Below are 22,279 nucleotides of genomic sequence, written 5' to 3'. Positions count from 1 at the left end.
CTTTTCAAAAACGTGTGCAAAACAGACTGTTCAGTGCCCATAAATTCATCTACAAGTAAATGTTTTCGGTAATTGCATAGATTTATGTGTGAAAGCGTCAAAGGGGCCGCATGTCTGCGCGTGAGTCGTGAAATGTTGCAATCCCACACGTCAACAAGTAGTCTAAACATTTTTATTTTATGTTATTTGTAAAAAAGTTAATGTAATAAATTCTAAATAGGATTTTCTTTAGCATTTTGTGTCATATGACTTGTAATTTGTGTCTAGACTTCATGCATTTTTAGTTTCTGAAATTCCAAGTTTTTTAACAGAACCTAGAAAATGTAGAGATAACAACTGTTTTGTAGGACAGCTGTCTTACAGAATTTGACTAATTCTCACTTTTGGTATTTTTAAGTCTCCTAAGTTCAGACCTCAGAATGATCGATTTTGCTCTTGATCAACTATAACCGCTGTTTTTCTTCAGAACTAATTTGTTTTTCACTTAAATTTTCCATCAAGTTGTCATAAACAAGAACTTGTATAGTTTCCCACTTATTGTCTGTGGATGCCGTACACATGTCAGGCAAATGACTCCGCTACTACGCTGCATTTAAAATGCTTCTCTTTGCGACTGAATGAGACGAGACTTAATTATGCAAACACAGTATGCTTCTTTACGGAAAGCAACCAAAAGAAGAAGGTAGGTAATTGGTTAATAGAAGATAATTATACCTTAATCCTGGGCAGTGCAGCAAGTATTGTCAATAAATTAGAAATTAAAAAAAATCTTGAACATCTATTTTTCTAATTCGGTCAACCGCAGAAATATCTAGACTTACGTAGGTCTGTATGACTTCCCAATAAATATCAGAACGTAAAAATTGATTTATAGATAACAATATTTCAGTCACGTAGTTTTATTTTTATTAATTTTGGACGTCATCAAACGCATTCTTGGAATCGCCGTTGAATATAACTTGCTGAATGTTATCGCTTATTTTGGCGCAAAAAACTATACCTAGTGGCAGATTTTTTAAAAGATAATCGTATTTCAATAACTGATCTATCTGTTGATATGCCTACAAAAGCAATTTAAAAAAGTCAATATGTCAAATCATGACTTATATGTATAGGATGGGAACAGGGCAGGAAGATGATGATAAGATACTGAAATCCGCAGCGTACCTTCTAGTTTGACTTCCTACGAATGTGTTAAATGCATTAATTGGCTACCTCTGGTGGCCTTACCGATCTTCAAAGAAGGAATTACCTACTGGAATTACCAATGATGATTCCTATTACTTTCTCAGAAACCGGTCGTAAAAACAGTCAACTACAGTTAAATTTTCAATTTGGCAATTGTACAAAAATAGGAATATTTCTGTCCTAACACGTGCTGAAACATGACATTTGACGTCATTTGTTACGTCATTGGTCAGTCAGCGGCGTACGGTTACATATCAAATCTGGTTACTTTGAAATATTTGATGTACAAGGCTACGAACTTGATAATGAACGCTAATAAATTGTAGACCAATTTTTAAAGGACTTTACGGCCATTGTATTATAAAATAATAGCATTATTTCCCGCTCTTAGTAGTTACAGGAAAAATATGGTAGTTTCAAAAATAATATATTTGTTCTCTACAATATCAAAATCATTAAACAAATGATTTGAGAAAATATTTCAATGTTCTCTCAAATCCCAATCAATACTTTCGTATAAGTAATTTGTAGAGATATAGAGAAAGTTCATTGAACTCCCATACATCATGTGACCGAGGCCCTTTAAAACACATTCATTTTTGTCCATATACACATTGGTAAACTATTAATAAAATATAGTCTGCATTTTCCCTTTTGTGCAGTCGGTAACAATTTTTGATTTAAGGATTGTTAATTATAAAAAATAAAATTATATTTTTCTCTAATTATCATCATCAATAATTTAATACTTTATAAAAATGATGTTTTTTCATATCGTAAATGACTCCGAAACCTTTCGTTCAAGTTTCCACGAAAAATTATGGCGGCGGTCGGCAAAAAGGCGCCAAAGTTTCGAGTCGCGATATAAGATATCGAGTTCTGCGGAACAAAAGGCGTAGAGTAGTAACTTTTGAATGCCAATTAGTCCCTTCATGATCGGTAATTTAATTTGTCACAAAACCCGCCTTATAACAAGCGCGGATCCAGCCGTCAAAAAAGGTTGTGGTCACAGCTACACGAAAATCGGCTAAGTACGAGTCGGAGCATGAACATGCTCAGTAACAATCATGCAAGTCGTTTATGAACTATTGAATTAAATTATTTCCGATATTTTCTGAGCATCGGACTTTGGCATTAGGAATTAAAATAAACTTAGGAGGAAGTCGGACCCGATAAAAAAAAAATAGTTAGTTTCGATTCAAACCTATTTCAATCAATCTATACTAATATTATAAAGAGGAAAACTTTGTTTGTTCAGTTGAGTAACATAGGCTATATTTTATCCCGGTACAGGCAGTAGTTACCACGGGACGCGGGTGAAACCGCGGGAAAACGGCTAGTAACTTACATTTTTTGACGGTTTGACGCATTTGGTGCACTTCCCAACTTTAACCAGTGGCAGCGTAGCATCGGGTGGTACCCGGGGCGGCTACCTATTGAGCACCACAAGAAAAATCGACAAAATAAAATTACGAACGAATCTAATAATGCTAAAAACGCGAATATTTTTGTTTTTTTGAAGATATTTGACGTTTTTTTTTTTTAGGTATATATCTAAACGCATATTATGCTCACTATCTGTTCCGTCTCTAGCTTATGTACCGGGTGCAATCATTACTAAAGCCCCAAGTGGAAAGATTGTGAGTATTTTTTTTTTGCGCGAGTTTATCAAGCTTTTTGGATTGTTTTGTAGCTACCAAGTTATAAAACCAAAAGCGAAGACGCAGGACAAAACCGTATGAAGTAGCGCGAGCGGAGCGAGCGCGAAATTTTTGAGTTCCGTGCCACAAACATACCTAAAGAAATTATAAAAAAAAATACTGTGAAATTAAGAAGCTGTGAGCGTAGCGAGCGCAAAATTTTGGAGTCTTGGGATACGAAATCACCCAAACAAGTAAAAAAAAAGCGTTTTTTTTGAGTAAACGGTATACCAAAACAACTAAAAAATGTAAAATAGTGCCTATTGTAAATAATAATAATTTTATTGTAATAGACAGCTGTGTTGCTGGGAAGTTTGTTCTTCATCGCTTCTTCTTAACCGGAAAGTGCTAAAAGAGGGCGTTATGGGGGTGCTATCCTTTTCTACTTTCAATTTTAACTTAAACTTATCTAACGTTTTCAACAGTGGACTTAAACCACCGTAAAGTGCGAATTTTTTTGAGTTTTGGGACACAAAACTACCTCAAAAACTGAAGCTGTTAGAAAAAAAAAAATATGGTGACTTCGAATTAGTAAACAACAGTCATAAAATTAAATGCAACAAAAAAAAGTATTATTTTGTTCCCTTGTGTTATCATCAACATAAGTCTATTAAGGTTGTGGGCATGCCCATCGTGCCCACAACGGTGGATCCGCCCTTGCCTTATAATCTCTGATAAACAAAATCCTAACCAATGGCAATGTCTCAAAGGACCATTTTATCTGTTCTTTTGTCTTCGCAGTAAAAAATATAATATTACGAAGATTTTTTTATAATACCGACTGAAATAATCATAAAGGTGTTTACCTGTGTGTACCTTCATTGTTCCTATCTACATAATTTTCTGCTGTATAAAATAATAGCTCAAATTAAATGAATTACGGTGGACATAGGTACTGGACGATTGTCAACATCGCAGTCATTTCAGAATAATTCTAAATACAGGATTGTGTTCAGGCTCTGTGACTTGTAAACACAATAAAACCTTTGTTCAAGCGACCTTCAAAGTTGGATCATTACAGATTATACGATCATTCTTTTACCATAGACAATTCTTAAGAGTGTTTATTAGAAATAATTTCATAACACTATGCATACAAATGTTTGATAGTGAATATTAGCCATATAAATACATTCGTGCCCGGGCACTTATTGCCGTCATGGTAATGAAAATACAAACGTTTACATTAATAATAGCGAAATATCAATAGCCAGCTTAAAATGTTTTTTGTGGTTTTTGTTTAATGATGCTGCTGTATAAGTATCACTTCTTACTATTACCGTAAAATAGGTGTTAATTTTATTCAAATGACAAACGTTTACGTACCTAACGTTTTTAAACTAAGTAGGTATATGTATAAAGGTATATTATCTAGAAAATAAGATCTAATTGAAAATATAACAACAAGAAAAAGATTTACTGCATCGATTAGCAGATAATCGAGTCAACGAGAGTAAACATTCTTCAATGAAACATTTATCTATTTGGAAGCATCACAATGCTACGTCATTCGCACGTTTTACGTCGAAATCACGAGACTCACCTAACTAGGTGCTTTAATTTTTGTAGGAAGGCTACCGGTAAAAATCAAACGAAAGAAGAATTCATAGCAACTAAGTATAGGTAACGTAACCCCTAAAAGCACAAGGTGACCAATTTCAATTTTGCTAAAATTGTGTCCCAAATTACTTTTTTGATCAACTTTAAGCGTCGCGTAGTAACCAAAAATATCGCTATTCAAGTTCACCATTCGAATAATTCAAAGAAACCAGCCAAGGACGAACAATAAAGAAAACACTTGATTGGCAATAAAGCAGCTTTTTGCTCATTCAGCGAAATTGCAATTGTGAACTATCAAGTTTTTGCATCAGCAGTTTTGGTGACAATAACACTTCATTTCCTATTACTTGGTTAACTTAGTTTTTATGTAAAAGATCACGTAGGTAAACTATGTGAAAGCAATCAATTATTTAATTGATTTCTTCCGCAAATGTACCTATGTTAAAGCGATAAATGTTGAAACAGCAAAAAATATTGACCCAGCAAAAAGCGTAGTCAAGAAAAAAAAGGAATGCTGAAAATTTGTGTTGATGATGGTAATTTAATCATATTCTTACTACTTTCAAAAGTAGGGGGCTAGGGAAAACAAATACTTACCTCAAAATAGTAAACAATAACTTTAAAGCTTATTATTTATAAAACGAGAGAAATTTAAACCAAAAGTCGTAAAGAGACGCTCGCAAGTCTGGCCTAAAATTAACCACTGAAGATTTTTACTACCGTACGCGTATAAGCGGTCATTTTAGCTATGAAAATAAACCCATACGTTTTCCTTTTAAAATATATTTAGTTAGGTAAAGTACTTGATGCCCATTTTCACCAACAATCTCTTAATCTAAGTGCCACTTAGAATAAGGGCTCTCCCAATTTTGACATAAATAACTATGGATAAGGGATACCTAAACTTTGGTGAAAACGAAATTCTTATTAAGTGTTCCGTAAATGCTCTTAGGGGATCCCTTAATTTAGGTATTTGTTGGTGAAAATGGGCATTAGTCTCCTAAACGAAGAACTATTAAGGTACCTAATCTGTGCTGATACGTTGGTCCTTATTGTCTCTTCTACAAATCAGTAAATTGTTCCAAAGAGGGTACTCCACCCTCTGAGTTACTGGCATTTTAATATCTGCCTCTTAAATTTTTGCCTGTATTAGTTGGATCAGCAATTTTACTTTTGGCAAAGATATGTTTAAAAATTGCTATCTATTATTTCATCTGATATGAATTGTATACGATCCTAATCTAGAATAAGCAGCCTTAAAAACTATTTAGCACAAACGCGAACGTTTGAGCTTTTTCTTACATGTTATTTTCAAATTGTAATAAAGAACAACTCTTTATTACAATCCTGAAAATAAAAGTTGATTCCTCACGATCTAGACGTTTTGGTTCAATGGTTACTTAGATGAAAAGTTTTATAGTCATGATTCCATGAATCATCTGAAGATTTTGAAGAGCTCAGTTTTTCAACAACATCATTATTGAGTCGCGTTCTAGTTTTCTTTTCTTTTGAAGGATTTTCTGATACAATATTTCCAGTTCTGGTTCATTTGTTTTCTAATCTTTTTTTGTGTTTTTGTTTGTCTTTTTTATAGCGTTTATTCGGTGTCATGAAACCTCTTTATTTTACTGTGATTTTCATTTAATCTGCTAATTAACAGCAATTAGGTAATAATGTTAATAGGATTTGTTGGAGATCGGAAGTCTGCACCAAAACTCGATAAAGGGTTTTTTTTGCAACAATTCCGATTACGAATTATTACAGAGCATAGTAACATCAGGATAACACTGGCCATAATCCTATTACAAGAACAACTATGGAAACGGAATAAAACTGCAATCAAGTCGAAGATTCCGGTTACATTCTCTGGAACCGCAACACGTGTTCTATTTAATTAATCAAAACAGTGCATCTAACAACCGCGACGCATAGATTACCATATTGTTCGCGCTAAAACTGATTCAACAGTACCTATGTACGATAAGCGGGGTACGGCCTTGCCCGTGACGTCACAGACTCGGTTACACCGGGGACGCCGGCTACGCTTTATACTTAGTAAACACATCGGAAACTCACCGGATTTCTTCCCAGGACGCTGGTCTTCCAAACCAGGCTGCTCCCAAACCAACACGTGGGCACCGCGGTTACTCGAAACCATTTTAACGAACGAGAGGAAAGACGCGAAGAATCGTGATTAAACTAGAAAATTAAAGTTAAAAAAGTGTCTCTGCGCTACCACCTACGTAACGTTGGTGAGTGAGCCAACGAGTGGTTGAGAGTGATTGAGGGTTGACATCGCGAGGGTTGCACGTGACGGGGACGAAGGTTCTGCTGAAGCAGACTGTTGGCCGACTGACGGTCGCAAGCCGGCTCGATGCGTCCGTAAATATAGAGGTGTGAGGGGCGCGGGAGAGGGCAGGCGAGGCGCACGCGCTCCGAGCATGCGATGACGTGAGCCGTACAATTTTTTACTGAACGCTGAAAGTATAGGATATAATATACCGTTACGCGGTAAAAGATTTAAAGCGCTGAAGCGCTTGCTGCTTCATAAAAGTTTGATAGCAATGCAGAAAATTAGATGCACTCAGCGCTGAAAGTTTTATCGATCGGAGGTTCTATGCAGTTTGTCATGACTAAGTTTCTCACAGCGGGGTTTTTATCGACTTATGGAATCCTGTAGTTTCTAACATAGCTGCGTGTATATAGAAACCGCAATAGCTATAGGTAGGTAGCTAGCGAAGATTAACAAGCGTGGAGACTCGTCCATGTCTAAACTATAGGTAAACACACCTGTTGTTGTATGTGTAAATGTACATATGTAGGTACTTACATGTGTGAGTGGGAGTTAGAAGTATTTCGCGGAAAGGGCATGACAGTCACAGACGATGAACAAGAGAATAACAAACAGCCACTTGACAGACTTCTTTTAATAAAGTTTGCGTATTTTCTTTGATCTGAGGTATTTGACATAAAGTTCTAGGTATGCCATTCAAGGTATTTTTGACTGAAGGGTTTATATGTAGAAATGGAAATAATTTTCAAAGGAACCTTGGCTATTCGCCAGGATCTACATACTTTGATTAATGCCCAGTGTTCATTGGGAAGGGCATACTCATTTCCTTAAGTAATTATTCGGTTCAATTACCAAATGTGACAAGGATGTTGCAATGAAGTCATTCAAAATTTAATGAACTGCCATTTGTTTTTCTGTTCAATGGAAACTGTAGCATGCCAACTGTAATACAAATTCCGCAATATTGAAACAAATCCTGAATGTACCATGATAGATAGCAATCATGCCATGTCTTCAAGGCTTTCTTGCTTTCTACTTACGAATTCCTTCTCTATTCTCAATAAGTATTTTGATTTTGGGACGATCAAACCTAAGTGCTAAAAGGGCTTGTCTGAAGATACTACTGCTTAATACCTATTATCAGGATTTACTGGCCAGACTTGAAAATGCTTTCAATGTTACATAGTCCATTTATCGAGAAAGGCTATAATAGCTACCTTTTATACGATATGAAAGTAGTTCCCACGAGACACGTCTGAAATTGCTGTCGAAGACTATAAAATGATAAGAATATGGCATCACACCCTCTTCTAGGCACTTATATCAAACGATCGCGCCCCTAATAAACAAACGTAGGCAGGATTCACCACTATCAGAGTTCATAGAGGTCAACGCTAACAAGCATCGGATTGCTTGACTCATCAAAAGCGCCCGTCCGTTCACGTCATCAAACTACAATACATCAACGCTATAAATACATTGCGCGTCTACGTCGCACATTATTTCGACTATATACGCGATGACAGCAATGTATGTGTTACGTTGTGAGGAAGCGGATTCCTTTCGTGTTTCTTAATGATAGTACCTTATTATTGAATTATTGTTGGGCTTTTCTGCAGGATCAAATTATGCTTTTAATCATCACGTTACAGCTCTATATACCTATAGGCTCTGTTTACAAATAAGTATGGCTGAACTAACTTCCATAACACCTACTTCTTTAAAACTAGTGCGCAAAAAGGGGATGAAATGGCTGCCACCAGGACAAAGCCAAGGGCAATTGCTGCTGCAACAATTTAATTACGTGTTAAGATGCGTACTTATTTCCTGAATTAATAGCCTCAAAGCCTTGTGATCATGACTAACCGTAATAGACTTGTGTGTAATATGATTCAGCCGGAAAGGAGCTTTGGTGATAAGTTGAATTAACATTACAGAACAGAGTATTATTTGGGCGGTGTTTTTGATGTCATTTTGATAACATCATTAGTTTTTGAATTGCTTTGTGACTCTCCATTACAGATAACATAACAATCGTGTGTTTGATATGCACAACGAGCTTCCAATTGTCACCTTGTAAAAAACGAAGGAACGCTCTTCGTCTTAAATGCTGCTAAAGGGTGCTCTTGTTCTAACTCCAGTTCTTTGTTTGGTCTAAACGCTCCCTCAGGCTAATCCCTAAACAGCTGAACTGTACCTACAGCATAAGTAGTAAGTGAACTATGGCCTATGATTCACATTTTACGTGCACATTCATACATGCTCACGTGATATATTTTAGTAACCGTGGCAAACTCAATACTCATGCAAAGCCAATATTTGACATCGTGTGCATTAGGGACAATGTGTCTTTACATGTACCTACGGGAGATCTATCGGACCTGACCAGACTCTACTAAAGCGGAGCACAGCGGAGCCAAGCTCTTCAACTTCTGATCCGATTTTGTGGATGCTGGGCCGGGACAGAGGTGCATACCACGGGCAAATAAGGGTCCCAATAATTTAGTCCGTCAGGAACGCCTGTCATGCATATGGCACGGGCAGATCCGTACTTGGAGGTTTTATTGGATAAAATCAGAAGTTCAGAGTGCAGTGTCATCTGGAGGTGCGTTCAGGCCTTTTGCGGTGAAGGATAGATAACCTAGTGCAGACCATACTCGCTACTTACTCAATGTGTAAGTCAGTACCGTAGGTGAAGCCGGCGGCACTGTAAATTAGAAATATTACTTCAGGTTCTTTGAAATAGTTAAAATCAAGATTTTGGTTGAAATTTTTTAAATATCTTTTTAACCTTCAACAAATCGATAAATTTTTAAACTTCCCAAAAATCTCTCATATCGTAAAAGTTACATAACTTTAAATTTAAGACTGATCATGTTACAACGACAACATAAGCCTACTATCGATAGATAGGGACACCTGTATTGATCAACATCAAACAAAAAATTGCAAAGTTCAATGACCTCACGCCCCTGAGGCAAGTTCCTAAAATCTCCACTATTAAGACCACCTGCTTATCATTTTCTAAAATCTAAGTTAAGTACCTATTAATAATTAATCATCCTCTACACTAGAATAAAAAGCCTATAATACATTCACAACAAATAAAAGTTAGCCTATCCTTAATAAAAATAAAACTAGTCCAGAACAAAATACTTCCGATATAAAATGCCTATTACCGTAATTAGAGCGAACATGTGATTTCGACCTTGTAAATGAAACTGATTCAATATAAAAAAACATGAGTTACACATGTCTCATCATTTTGTTTACTGCTAACTCTAACATGTAAAGCAAGCGTGATGATTGTGAAAAAAAAACTGGCCTAGTGTAAGTAGGTAGATTCGTCCACGAAGTGTTTCGTACATTGTATAGGAGCCCCTTTAACATTCATTTCATTCCACTTTTCAGTGGGTGTCTAACTATCCCGGTTCATAAGAAAAACATCCTGGTGAGTGGTGACAGACAATCAAACGGACAGTAAATCTTAGTGATATAATCCCGTTTTACCCATTGAGAGCGGGACCCTAAAATAGTTTTAGTTAAAACCCTATATTAAAGCGTCTGACGCCATCTCGTATTATTATTAAGAACTAAACTGCTTGAGCTTACTGCCATCTACTGAGTCAATATTGAATATTCTTTTAAGGAAATGTTTCGTGATAGCAAAACAGATGGCGCTGCTGTACTCGATTCGGAGTTTTGTATGAACTACCCCCGCTCGCACCAATTAATAGAATAATGGGTCTATAAGTATAGAATATGTTTTTGTAGTAAAGTTATTAATTTTTTATACGATGAAAAGTACGTACATTAAACTGATCCAGCTAAGTTGATTATCGCGTGCCCTGATATGGTGTTTGCTACTGAAAACTAAAGCTTATCGTTGCATTAATAAATTATTTTTATTAGAATATTCTGACTCCACTTTTATGAATAAAATAATTTAATTTGTACACCAAACAAAGAAAAAAGCGAATAAAAGCTGGACAAAAGACAATAAAATCTCATGTACGTAGGTACTGTTTATTTAACAGTTGTTTGACTCATCTATTGTAGTAAGAATGAGCTAAACTGTTTTATTTACATCGATCCCAAACACATAGAAAGCACGGTACCTAATTACAAATATTTTATTTAAGATGAATGATCAGCAATGCATTCAATCTCAAGTCTTTCAAAATATAGGTACGCTACTCCTATTCACCTAAATAAAATTGTTTACGTCGATCAACAATAGATGGCTCTGACATCAGGTATTGTCACCTATAGAGTTCCTGAGACCTTTTGTGTTAGAATTGAATAACAAGTGAATAACATAGCATGGTCTCATTGTATGCCGGATGCGACCGTTTAGAATTAGCCCACGCCTTTATTAAGGATGCCTTGCTGGGTTTTTTCTAGATTTTTCTTGGGAATTCAGGTTATAATCACTACATTACCATCTCGTACTGAAAAATGGTATAGTTAAGTGACCCGTGGATATTTTCTAAATAAGCGTGGTTTCTTCAGTAGCTTATACCTACTAGATTATCAAGAAGGAGTACCAACAAAAAGCAAATTCATATGAAAAGTAGTATTTTTTACTTAATAGTTTTTTACAGCAACTATAAACAACAGTCTATAAGCTATAACATTTATCCTGCATGAATACCTCATTTCCACGACGATTGAAAAACAAAGAAACTAAAGACAAAACAATTTCGGAAATTCCATTTTCAAATCTGACGTCATTCGTTTTTGGCTAGCCCTAACGTGCATCGGAATACTACCGCACCTACAAAGAATCATTTATCAAATTGGGGGCTTACTCACGCAAAACTTCGTGAGTACTACCTACTGGCTGAATGCAATTGCAATGGACAATGTCAAGGATAAAACACGTAGATAGTCTGTTTCATACGCAACTCGTATTCACTTTCAAACGGTTAAAAATATGGTATTACGATAACGTATAATGTGGGTAAAAGGGATAACGGGGATTAAAAAAAAAAACGATTAGTGTAACGTTAAGAGGATTGTTAATTGTTACCTTATAACTTCTAAGAAGATAGTATTATTAATAATAAATCGAGCAAAAATGCATTTCCAAAATTTTCATTCTAAGACGCAAATAGGGAAATCTATGGCACATCATACGAATTAGATACTACGAAGTGCGACATAATATTAATTACTAATTGACTACAATAAATAAGCAATTACATAGTTACATACTTAAAACCTATTTGAAAGCCACGTGCGAGTCTATAGGATCACTCATCAGATCAATACCTACTTCATATTGTACTCCCACGACAATTGAGAACACACCTCCTTCTATAGTTCGGCCGTTCAGAGAATGCGTTCCTGACACCTGTCAGTTAGTCACGACTAGTGATGGGCACAACATAACACTGAGTTCGTTACCGTTCCTCCAAAATGAACCGCCAAATTATTTTAAGATTATTTTCGTTTTAAATTGGCGGAATCATTTAAATTTTTATTTTAGTTATTTAAGTGGAAACCAAAAAAAGGTAATATTCATATAATAAAATTGTTTTATTTATTCTTTGTTACAAAGTTACAATTTCTATGCAATAAAGTAAGTACATTGAATTGAATGTGCGTACAGAATATTAATCAGACTCCGATTCGCTTGAGGAGGTGGTGTCTTCATCATCATCTTCCCCTACATGTATAATTATATTATTATCAATAACAGAATCAATCCTGATATCTCGGTCAAAATGTTCCAAAATCAGGTTTTTAGTCTTCTCAACAACCCTTGCCCAGTCATCTCTTGTGACTTCCCCGCAGGCTTCTTTTAATAGGGTCATCATCTTTTTCGTGCTGAATGGCGGGGAAGTATTGTGGCGGGCGGCGTAACCTTTTATTTGAGCCCAGATTAGCTCGATCGCGTTATATTGGCAATGATACGGTGGAATTCTTAGAACGCGATGACCGTACTCCAGAGCCAGTTCATCGATTTCGTATCGCACATTTGCCGCTTTATTTTCTTTAACTAATTTAATTAGCTCTGCTTTTAGCATCTGCATATTTGCGTCAATGCCTTTTGCTTGTAACCAAGCCACCATTTCTTCTTTTTTATTAGCTTGGGTAGGGGGTTTCTGTATTTGAACCGAGTGATAGGAGGCATTATCCATGAATATTACAGAAGGCTCTGCTAGGCTGGGCAAAAGCACGTTCTGGAACCACTCTTTAAATGTAGTGGCATTCATTTCCTCGTGGTAGTCATTTGTGGTTTTTGATTGAAATGCCAGTAACGCGTTCTCCACAAAGCCGTATTTTGCAGAACCTGCGTGGCATATTATCAGACGGGCCCCCTTACCCATTGGTACTTTTGACGTTGACGCTTGTGTATCATCCGTCCAGGAACGGGAAACCGTGTGATTGGCGTTTAGCCATGTCTCGTCAATGAACACGACATTATCCCAGTTATCAATTTTTTTTGCTTCCCTCAAAAAACTTATCCTTTTTAAAATTACGTCGTATCGTTCTAATAAAATTTTTCTTTTGTCTGTTTTTTTATACGAAAAACCTATATCTTTTAAGATTTTGGTTAAAGCAGTTTTACCCCCCCTAAACAGTCCAGCTTCTCTTAAGGATGCCAAAAGCTTCTTCCTGTTGAGATATTCATTTCTGGAATAGTAACCATATATATGATTTCTGATTGCATCGGCGTCAAAGGTGTCAATATCTGTCACGGGTTTAGTTCTACGTTTCTTCTTCGGAGTACGTAAAATATTATCTTCCATGCCAGTCGAGCCGAACTTTTCTTTATTAATATTTGTTATCGTTCGTTTGCTAACTCCAAGCGCCTGAGAGACGCGTTCTTGTACTTGTTCGACAGGTATCAGGGGTCCGCAATTTTGCCGCTCCCGCTCAAAGTAATCTTGCAGCTTGATGATTAACTCACGGGCTCCACTTTTCAATGTTTGTCCACGTTTAGGCATTATTATGCACCAAAAGTAAAAAGAACGCAATAAAAAACACAATCGAAGTCCTATTTAGCGCCGATGTCAGTTTGAAAAGCAGAAACAGTCTTAAGGAGATGAGTTACGCACGAAGAATTTATGTCGACTAATTTATTTATACGGGCGGCGCCCTATTTATATGTGTACGCCTGCGACAACGAAAATCTGATTTTGAAAATTTAAAATTTTGAATTTGACATTTGAACTTCATTGTATTTTTCTTCATGACTATTGAAGGTTGCGAGTCGAAAAGGTTGTATGCGTTTCATGTCGCTACAAGTCCATTAAACATAAGCCGGATAATCAAATAAAAACCATAGACATAATATAGTAAACAGGACTGCGCACATATTATGCTACTTACTTATTGGTGTCTATGAGATTAAGCTATGTGAGACAAATCCGAATTTGCTAAGATTATTAAACACAGATTGGTATTGAAGTTTTAACTTACGCAGTTTGTTACCTTAAGATACTAATATAAGCTTTTAATAATTAGCTGAAATTAGCTGTATTAAATTCATAAAAGTTATCTTTTAGTCCATTATTTTCAAATTTTAAAAAAGAAAAACAAATCTTTTATTTTATAATATAAGTATAACTGTAAAAGAACTGATTACGATACTTGCCTGTTATTTTTAGCACAGCACTACAAATATAAAGCGCTGACATAACCTTGTAATTGCGCAGTATAGATTTAGAAAAATATTGTTTACCAAGTTATTTGACACTCAGTTTGGACCAAAATTATAACATTCATTGATTATTGATATAATAATGTTGTTTTAAATTTATTTCATCAATTGTTAAAACGGTAAACAATCAGCAAAAAATTTTTATCGTAACTGCAACGCCATTACAAAGTTACGTCGTCAGTTCAATCGCGATGTGTCAGGAACGCATTCTCTGAACGGCCGAACTATAGTAATTGTGTCTGATCATCCCGTGAGACCATAAATAGGTCCGTAGCATTGATTATGACATTGGATTTAGATCCATACTAACATGAGTTAAAATCTCAAAATTCTTTGGGATTAGAAGCCGAATCTATGCTTAAGTATGTTCTAGAAGGAATACCAGGTGTAGTACAATTTTATTGCAGTACTAGAAGCTTTATTAGAACAAAAAAACATCGTGACAGTAATAAAAAATGTCGGCCGTAAAATTGACTACCTATGCAATAAAAATTAAGAATCGTTCGAACATTAGAATAAGGAGGTACCGCAATAAACCGGTATCGGACATAAATTCTAAAAAAATCGAACACGCCTTATTTATCATCAACCTTTTTATCGTCCCACTGCTGGGCAAAGGCCTCCTCTCACACAGAAAAGGATTGAGCGTTAATCACCACGCTTACTCAATGCGGGATGGTGATTTCAGACTTTATAGTCTAAGTTTCACACGATTTTATTTAACACAATAATAAAGAATATTAAAGAACAAATAACGTGATGTAAAATCCGTGTCTATCAAAATATGCATGTTTACGATACCCAAACAATAGGTTGACATACTAGGACGACGACAGTACCGTAATGAATGTCAATGGCATTTAATAAGTACGCTCATATAGTCTATGGTTCATACCTTGACATTGTCCTACAGATGTATGGCCGTTTGATATTTACTGCGGGTTCCGTTACACGTTAGCTGTTTATTAGAATTTTGATTGAAGATCTATGAGTATCTTGTCATCATTGGTAACGGTATAACGTCATAATATTTCACTTTTATCTTATTCAAACATTTCTTTGCGAAAACTAAGTAAGAAGTTAGCAGGTTTTTAAATGCGCATTTTTATGATCATTTAGCAACACGATGCTACAACTTGCTGAATTTGAAGCTAGATAAATATACAGGGTGGCCCATCCATAGGCGTCCAAAAGAAAAATTTAGAAGCTCTATGCTATGGGGTATCCGAATCACCCCCATGTATGTTCAGCGATTTTTTGTAGTTTAGGAGCTAGAATTGTTTTTAATTTTTTTCTGTAATTTTCATTTCAACATTGTTTTTTCTATTTTACCTTTTTTTCCTAACGTTTACACATGTTTTTTTTGTAATTAATCATCATGATAATAGCTAACACCTGAAAAAAGCAGTTAGGTTAAACATCCTAGAACTTACATAAAATTTTATCTGAAGTTCAAAATAACTGTTGGAGTTCAGTAGCCAAAAATATTAAGGGCTTAAAAAAAATAATAAGGGGTTTCTAAGCAGGTTTCTAATTTTGAACTTCAGATAAAATTTTAGTTTTTTAAGTTCTAGAATGTTTAGCCAAACTGCTTTTTTTCAGGTGTTAGCTACTATCATGATGATTAATTACACAAAAAAACATTTGTAAACGTTAGGGGAAAAAAGATAAAATAGAAAAAACAATGTTGCAATGAAAATTACGGAAAAAAATTAAAAACAATTCTAGCTCCTAAACTACAAAAAATCGCTGAACATACATGGGGGTGATTCGGATACCCCATAGCATAGAGCTTCTAAATTTTTCTTTTGGACGCCTATGGATGGGCCACCCTGTATAGTAAAGGTTTTAAAATGAACCTCCAATTGTCTATAAGTACTAATATTATAAAGAGGAAAACTTTGTTTGTTTGGTTGTACCTAATGGATAAACTCAAAAACTACTGGACCGATTTCAAATATTCTTTCACCATTAGAAAGCTATATTATCTGCGAGTAACATAGGCTATATTTTATCCCGGTGCGGGCAGTAGCTCCCACGGGACGCGGGTGAAACCGCGGGAAAACGGCTAGTGTTACATAATAAGAGAAAACCACTACATTCATGAAAGAAAACCCCAATTCTACGATAATGTCGGTTTCAACGTGAAATAAGATAAAAACAACAAAACACAAAAATATAGGTAGGTACCTATTCCAAAGTCCATTCATGAACGTGATTTTTATCCATAGATAAGAGTTGAATGAATGCAACTTCCTTGGCTTATCAACCTGTTGACACTTCGAAGATGCAATTAAGACAAGTCGATGCATCAAATCGAGATAAATCCATACTTATCGATATCAATCGATAGACATCGTAAGTTTATTGCGCTTTAACATTTATGCACAGGTACTTACCTACTTTTTGGAAAAATAAGAAGTAGGATAATTTAATTTTTAGAGCAATAATCATGCAGTTTTGCATCAAAATTGTTATCGTTAGGACTCGTTTTGGTAATGGTTTCGTTCTTTTGACATACAGGTAAATCGTTGTCAATGACATCTATTTGTACATGAGACACCTTCAGCGTTTATAGCACTAACTTCCACCTATGGTTTTACCTGCTTCCTGCTTCCACGTTTAGTCGTAAAGAAGTAACAAACACACACACATAGGCCGATATTTATGAGCCTTTATGATATTAGACTAAAACTAACAGGGAAACCAGTTAATTGACCTGCCCAAGAAAATGTGCTTAGTGGTAAGCTATCATAATTTATTTCAAATGGTCTTGTTACTATGCCTAATTCTAGCACCAACGCTAAGGATCTAGTATACCGCACTAATTAAGATGTTGGCCAGCAAAAAACACTATATTAAACCAACAAATCGCGTGTCCAACTATTATAACACAAAATTTAACATACCTACTTTTGTTTCCCGTAGCGTGTTAGGTTTAGAAACAAAAAAATCTAGATTGCTATTTACCTCCATGGTATCGTTACATGCTAAGTCACAACAGTATACAATTAGGACCAGCCTAAACCTTTTTTGGTGATTGCAGGTTACCACGTTATTTTTATCACTAAACAGTTAAATATGATAGTTCCAACCAACTGTAGCAATGTGACAAATAATACAAATTAAATAGCTTAAAAAAATGTTAATTTAAAGAAACTCAAGGTAAAACTGGAAGTAATTTAAATTTAAAGGAACTTAACTTAAAATCGTCTTTGCCTAGGTTGAAGGTTTTTTTATTGAAATGATTCTAATTTGACAAAACATCAACATACACTGCGTTGATCTAGTTGTCGAGCACATACCATTACCAAACTTAGGAGGCAATGTATGTTGTTGGAATGCCAAAATTAAAGTCCGTGTTAATGTTATAATTTGTTCCTTACACTCCAGTTTACTTAAAATGAACATGTTTGCAACTTAAATTTTAATGATATTAAGTTAAATTCCTCAAGAAAAACATTTTGGAGTCATCCTAATTGGGTAGCATAGAATATCATGTCAAAAAACTTAATCTGTCAACGGCTTGGAATTCTTGAATCAGAATTTGCGTTGAAGACAATAAAACCATCTTTGCCTTCTCAGTAATAGTTAGTGACGTTAATTCAGTCAGCACGACAGATTACTAAATTCAATTAGTGCCAATTATATTATTGTGCCATGATTCCTTTTTTTAGCAATCTATACATATAATAAATCTGTAAAAAAACTGTGTCTGTACATTGAATATATTAAAAAAATAATAATTGGGTGGGGTTTAGAAACAGTAATGGAGCACAAATCCAAAAAAAAAATTCTGTCTGTATGTCTGTATGTCTGCATGTCTGTATGTCTGTATGTCTGTATGGCTGTATGTCTGTATGTCTGTTTGTTTGTACACGCTAATCTTCCGAACTACTGAACGGATTTCAATGATTTTTGTATCAGTATTAAGCCTGGTCAACATATAGGCTATAATATATCTTCGAAACTTGAAGACCTGATGCAGAACTCCAACTGACCAACAAAACTATAAGAGATACAATAATGGTGCCATGGCAAAAATTGTTTCATGTGATAAGCATTTTCAGCTGAGATAATAAATTTGAAGATCTGGAACACCTGATGTGGAACCCCAAGAGCCCAGCTTCTCTGTACCATATACAGGTATGATGTTTTAGCAAAAGTTGTTTAATTTGATAAGCACTTTTTTATTGACTTATACAAATTGAAGATCTAAAACACCTGATGTGGAACTCCAGGGGCCCTGCTAGACTATAGCATATGAAGATATGACGTTTTAGCAAAAGTGGTTCAATCTGATAAGCACTCTCTATTGACGTATAAACATCGAAGATCTGGAACACCTGATGTGGAACTTCAAGAGCAATACTACACTTGAAATGTATAGAAATGAATGTTATGAAATAGGTATGGCGAATCAAAAAAAAGTAATTAGTCCGTCTTTTAGATAACCCTAAAATAATGGACACGTATTTTTCTTTTCTCTCTCTCACAAACAAATAATAACGAAGATACAACACGCTTGAATTTTGTGTTAAGTCACTGCTTAGTACAAATTTTACATACCTAGACGTGGCGTCACGAGCCCCCACTCTCCGACTTTGTTGCGTTATATCTCATTATTATTTTATATGTCTCTTCCAGACCTCGGGACTACAGAGTTCCGAATTTTTGGGAGGTAAACGTGGAGCCGAAGCCAACACGCCGAAGCCCTTTTGAGACAACTTTAATGAAATGGTGACACAAAACCGACGATTATCCCTTTATACACTATAGAAATGAACCCAAGGACAATCCCCGGTGGACGTCGTTAAAAAAAGACAATCCCCGGTTCTGTGCTAAACTATTGCTAACTATGGAGGAAAAGTACTTGGTCTATTATGATGGGATGTTAGTGGATGACAATGTATTAGGTACATGTAAAAATGGCAAGTGGAGACTTGCCACCTCACTTACTGGGCCCCCGGGAACCAGTCACTGAATAGCAACAAGAGGGCAACAGGTACATGAGCGGCTGTAGGGTGAGGATACCTCGGTGGACTTTAAACGCTGATTACGCGCTCCCTGTGCTTACCATGAGGCACCTACCCTCCGAGCAGGGCTACTAATCCTGCTCTAGCGACTCCACTCTGGACGGCCAAGCCAAGCCAGAGGCGTGAGACCTACCCCCGTCATGGTTCACTCCGACCGGCCGGAGATGGGGGACAGTATACTCTCCCTGGAGAACTCAGTATATACAAGCTGTTGATTTGCATCCGTGCCATAGTCAAGGACGTAATTATACCAATGATTCTCAACCCAAACAAACAAAAAAATTGGTACGAAAATTTTTGATTTTAATTTTTTTTCGGAAATTCGTCAATGCCACCTACCCGTTTTCAAACTCTGAGCGTGTGTTACTGGCCTCAAAACTGTGCTGTGCCCTCACACAAACGCAAACACAAAGCATTCGCAACGATCACTCATGAATTTCATTCATAAAATTGGATTATTTCTGAAATACTATGACATTACAATGACATAAAAAGCAGCGCATATTAACTATTTCCCGTTAACTGTAATTCCAATCGATTATTTACGTATTTTATGTCCTCCTCCTGAAGTATGGCACAAATGCAAATCAACACCTTGTATAGCCCCGCGGGGTCGCTACTCCCCGTCATCAGCCTCAGATGTCTTGCGGTGCCTGTATCTCATAATTATTGTCGTTATTATCTCCAGAGCCTTTGTCCCAATTATGTTAGGGTCGACTTCCAGTCACGATGCAACTGAGTACCAGGGTTTTACAAGGAGCGACTGCCTATCTGACCTCCACAACCCGGTTACCCGCTCAACCCAACACCCCTTGGTAAGACTTACTGGCTTCTGACTACCCATAACGACTGCCAAGAATGTTCAATGACAGCCGGAACCTACAGTTTAACATCCCCTCCAAAAAACGGTCATTGGTATCCAAAATATACGTAGAAAGTACATACGAACTTAGAAAAGTTGCATTGGCAGGCACTTGCCAGACCTGGAATCAAAGCCGCACGCTCATACTTGAGAGATTGGTTCTCTACCCACTAAACCACCACGACTTCCACTAAGTCACCACGACTTTGTCATCTATTTAATGTTTTTTTACGTAATAATACGTGTACCTAATATTTTTGCCACTCACAACTTAAATGCGGACTAATTAGAATCACCACTTTTATCCCTATGGTCACGTCTATTGCGGTTCAGTTCTCAGCGTTTTGTTTAGTCTGCTGTGCTTTTGCCGTTAAAGTACAAAAATTAAATATATGGAACTTTTCTAATGGTTATGCGTATTCCGTTGTTTCCAAGTCAACGGGTCCTTAAAATTCAATATTAGACTATTCAGATATTTGATTTTGCTGACCCCGTAGTCGCTGGCATAAGGGACAGGATCCGCGTACGAAGTCGCGGGCAGAAGCTAGTTAAAGAATAATTGTAACTTTAATATGACGAGCTCCATTTCAATATTGCTTTATGTTTTTTTTTTTTTGTTTCTGGTACCTACCTATAGGAAGAGTCACTAGTTGCAAGGTTCCAAGTAATAAAACCTATTTTGATACCAACAAGAATTCTGACTGATGATAAGCCTTAAAAGACATTGCCATTGACACCAAAAACTTCAGCATAACTAGCCTAACTTCCTAAATGAAATCATTTTATTACATAAATACAAATTACACGCCTACGGCCTAAGTAATCTTCGAAATTATCTTATCAAGTAAAATATGTGTAAGGATGAATAAATAACGGTTAACACCATAACATAATATTTACTTTGTATTACTTTATGCAGTATTTCGTTTTATTGTTTCATTTTAGTTTTAAATTGAGTGATGGCTCAGACTTCCGCAATCAAGAATCGAGATAAATAGCAGTTGGTTACCACGTGTTGACGGTGAACAGTCGTTCTGTCACTCACGTGCAAGTGAGTGGTCAGAGAGAAAGAAAAACAGAATTGGCATTCTAAAAGATGTAATTCATTGCTCCAGTTTCAACACCTGAGCAATATTTACTCATGTATTTTTTTTAGTAATTACTATATGTCGACAAAATTGAATAACGTTTATAAATAGCAAAGAGGTTTCGATGAGCATAGTTTTTGTTCATTCATGCTTATTGGTGAACATAATATTTACTTTAATAATTTCCATGAAAAAGGTGATTAAGAGGCGGTTTACCAAGCACTTGTGCCTGTCCACGGTTTGAAAGAAACAAATATTTACTAACGTACATAAGGAGTTTCTTTAGGAGCGTTACCTAAAACGATGACTAATCAGATTGCAAAAAAACTGAATATGTAAAACCACTGAGGGCAACAGCAGTGAAGCAAAACATAGAGTTGTATCAAATAGGATTCGTATTTACTGATGATAGTTATGACAATGGGTATAATAAAAGTGGGACGCGGAAGAATGAGGACCATGTTGTGAGAAAGGTTTTCATCATGAACTAGAAAGGGAAGGACAAAGGAAACGATGAGTGTAGCTATACGCAAGAAGGATAAAAAAGAAGCTGAATAAGATATACTTGAAGGTTAATAGACCACATGAGATAAAGAAATACGACATATAAACGATAACCCACGTATATGTAACCCTTCAGGACTCAGGACTTTAGAGTTTCGATAATTCTTTACATATAGTCCCGCCTATGACTTACTATGGAAAGTGAAATGAAGTTTTCATCTATTCGCTTATGGTTATTTCATTTAAGCAATAATGTTGTGGTTTCGACACTAACCGCATAGTTACATCGTAATTTATTAGGGCTAGTCTAGACAATATAGACAACATTCTTAGCTAGTCACAAGGTATAAAAAATATGTATATGCATAGCTAATGG

At 35.9% G+C, this 22,279-nt stretch overlaps 1 protein-coding gene across 2 annotated transcripts in view; it reads right to left on the bottom strand.

Moving 5' to 3' along the window:
• The window catches only part of LOC124637759 (putative inorganic phosphate cotransporter), a 62,185-nt gene that overhangs the window by 8,920 nt on the left and 30,986 nt on the right, over positions 1–22,279 (bottom strand). The window contains exon 1 of one of the 2 annotated variants that reach the window (XM_047174396.1): positions 6,525–6,858. The exons of the other annotated variant lie outside the window; for it this stretch is intronic. Within the exon in view, the coding sequence (XP_047030352.1) occupies positions 6,525–6,606 (82 nt within the window). The 5' untranslated portion in view covers positions 6,607–6,858. Of the gene's footprint in view, positions 1–6,524; positions 6,859–22,279 lie in introns of those variants that run through there. 2 annotated transcript variants of the gene reach the window in all.

This window comes from Helicoverpa zea, chromosome 16 (assembly GCF_022581195.2).
Source record: "Helicoverpa zea isolate HzStark_Cry1AcR chromosome 16, ilHelZeax1.1, whole genome shotgun sequence".
In the NCBI taxonomy this organism is placed as follows: Eukaryota; Metazoa; Arthropoda; class Insecta; order Lepidoptera; family Noctuidae; genus Helicoverpa; species Helicoverpa zea.
This window is presented reverse-complemented; position numbering and strand designations above follow the sequence as displayed.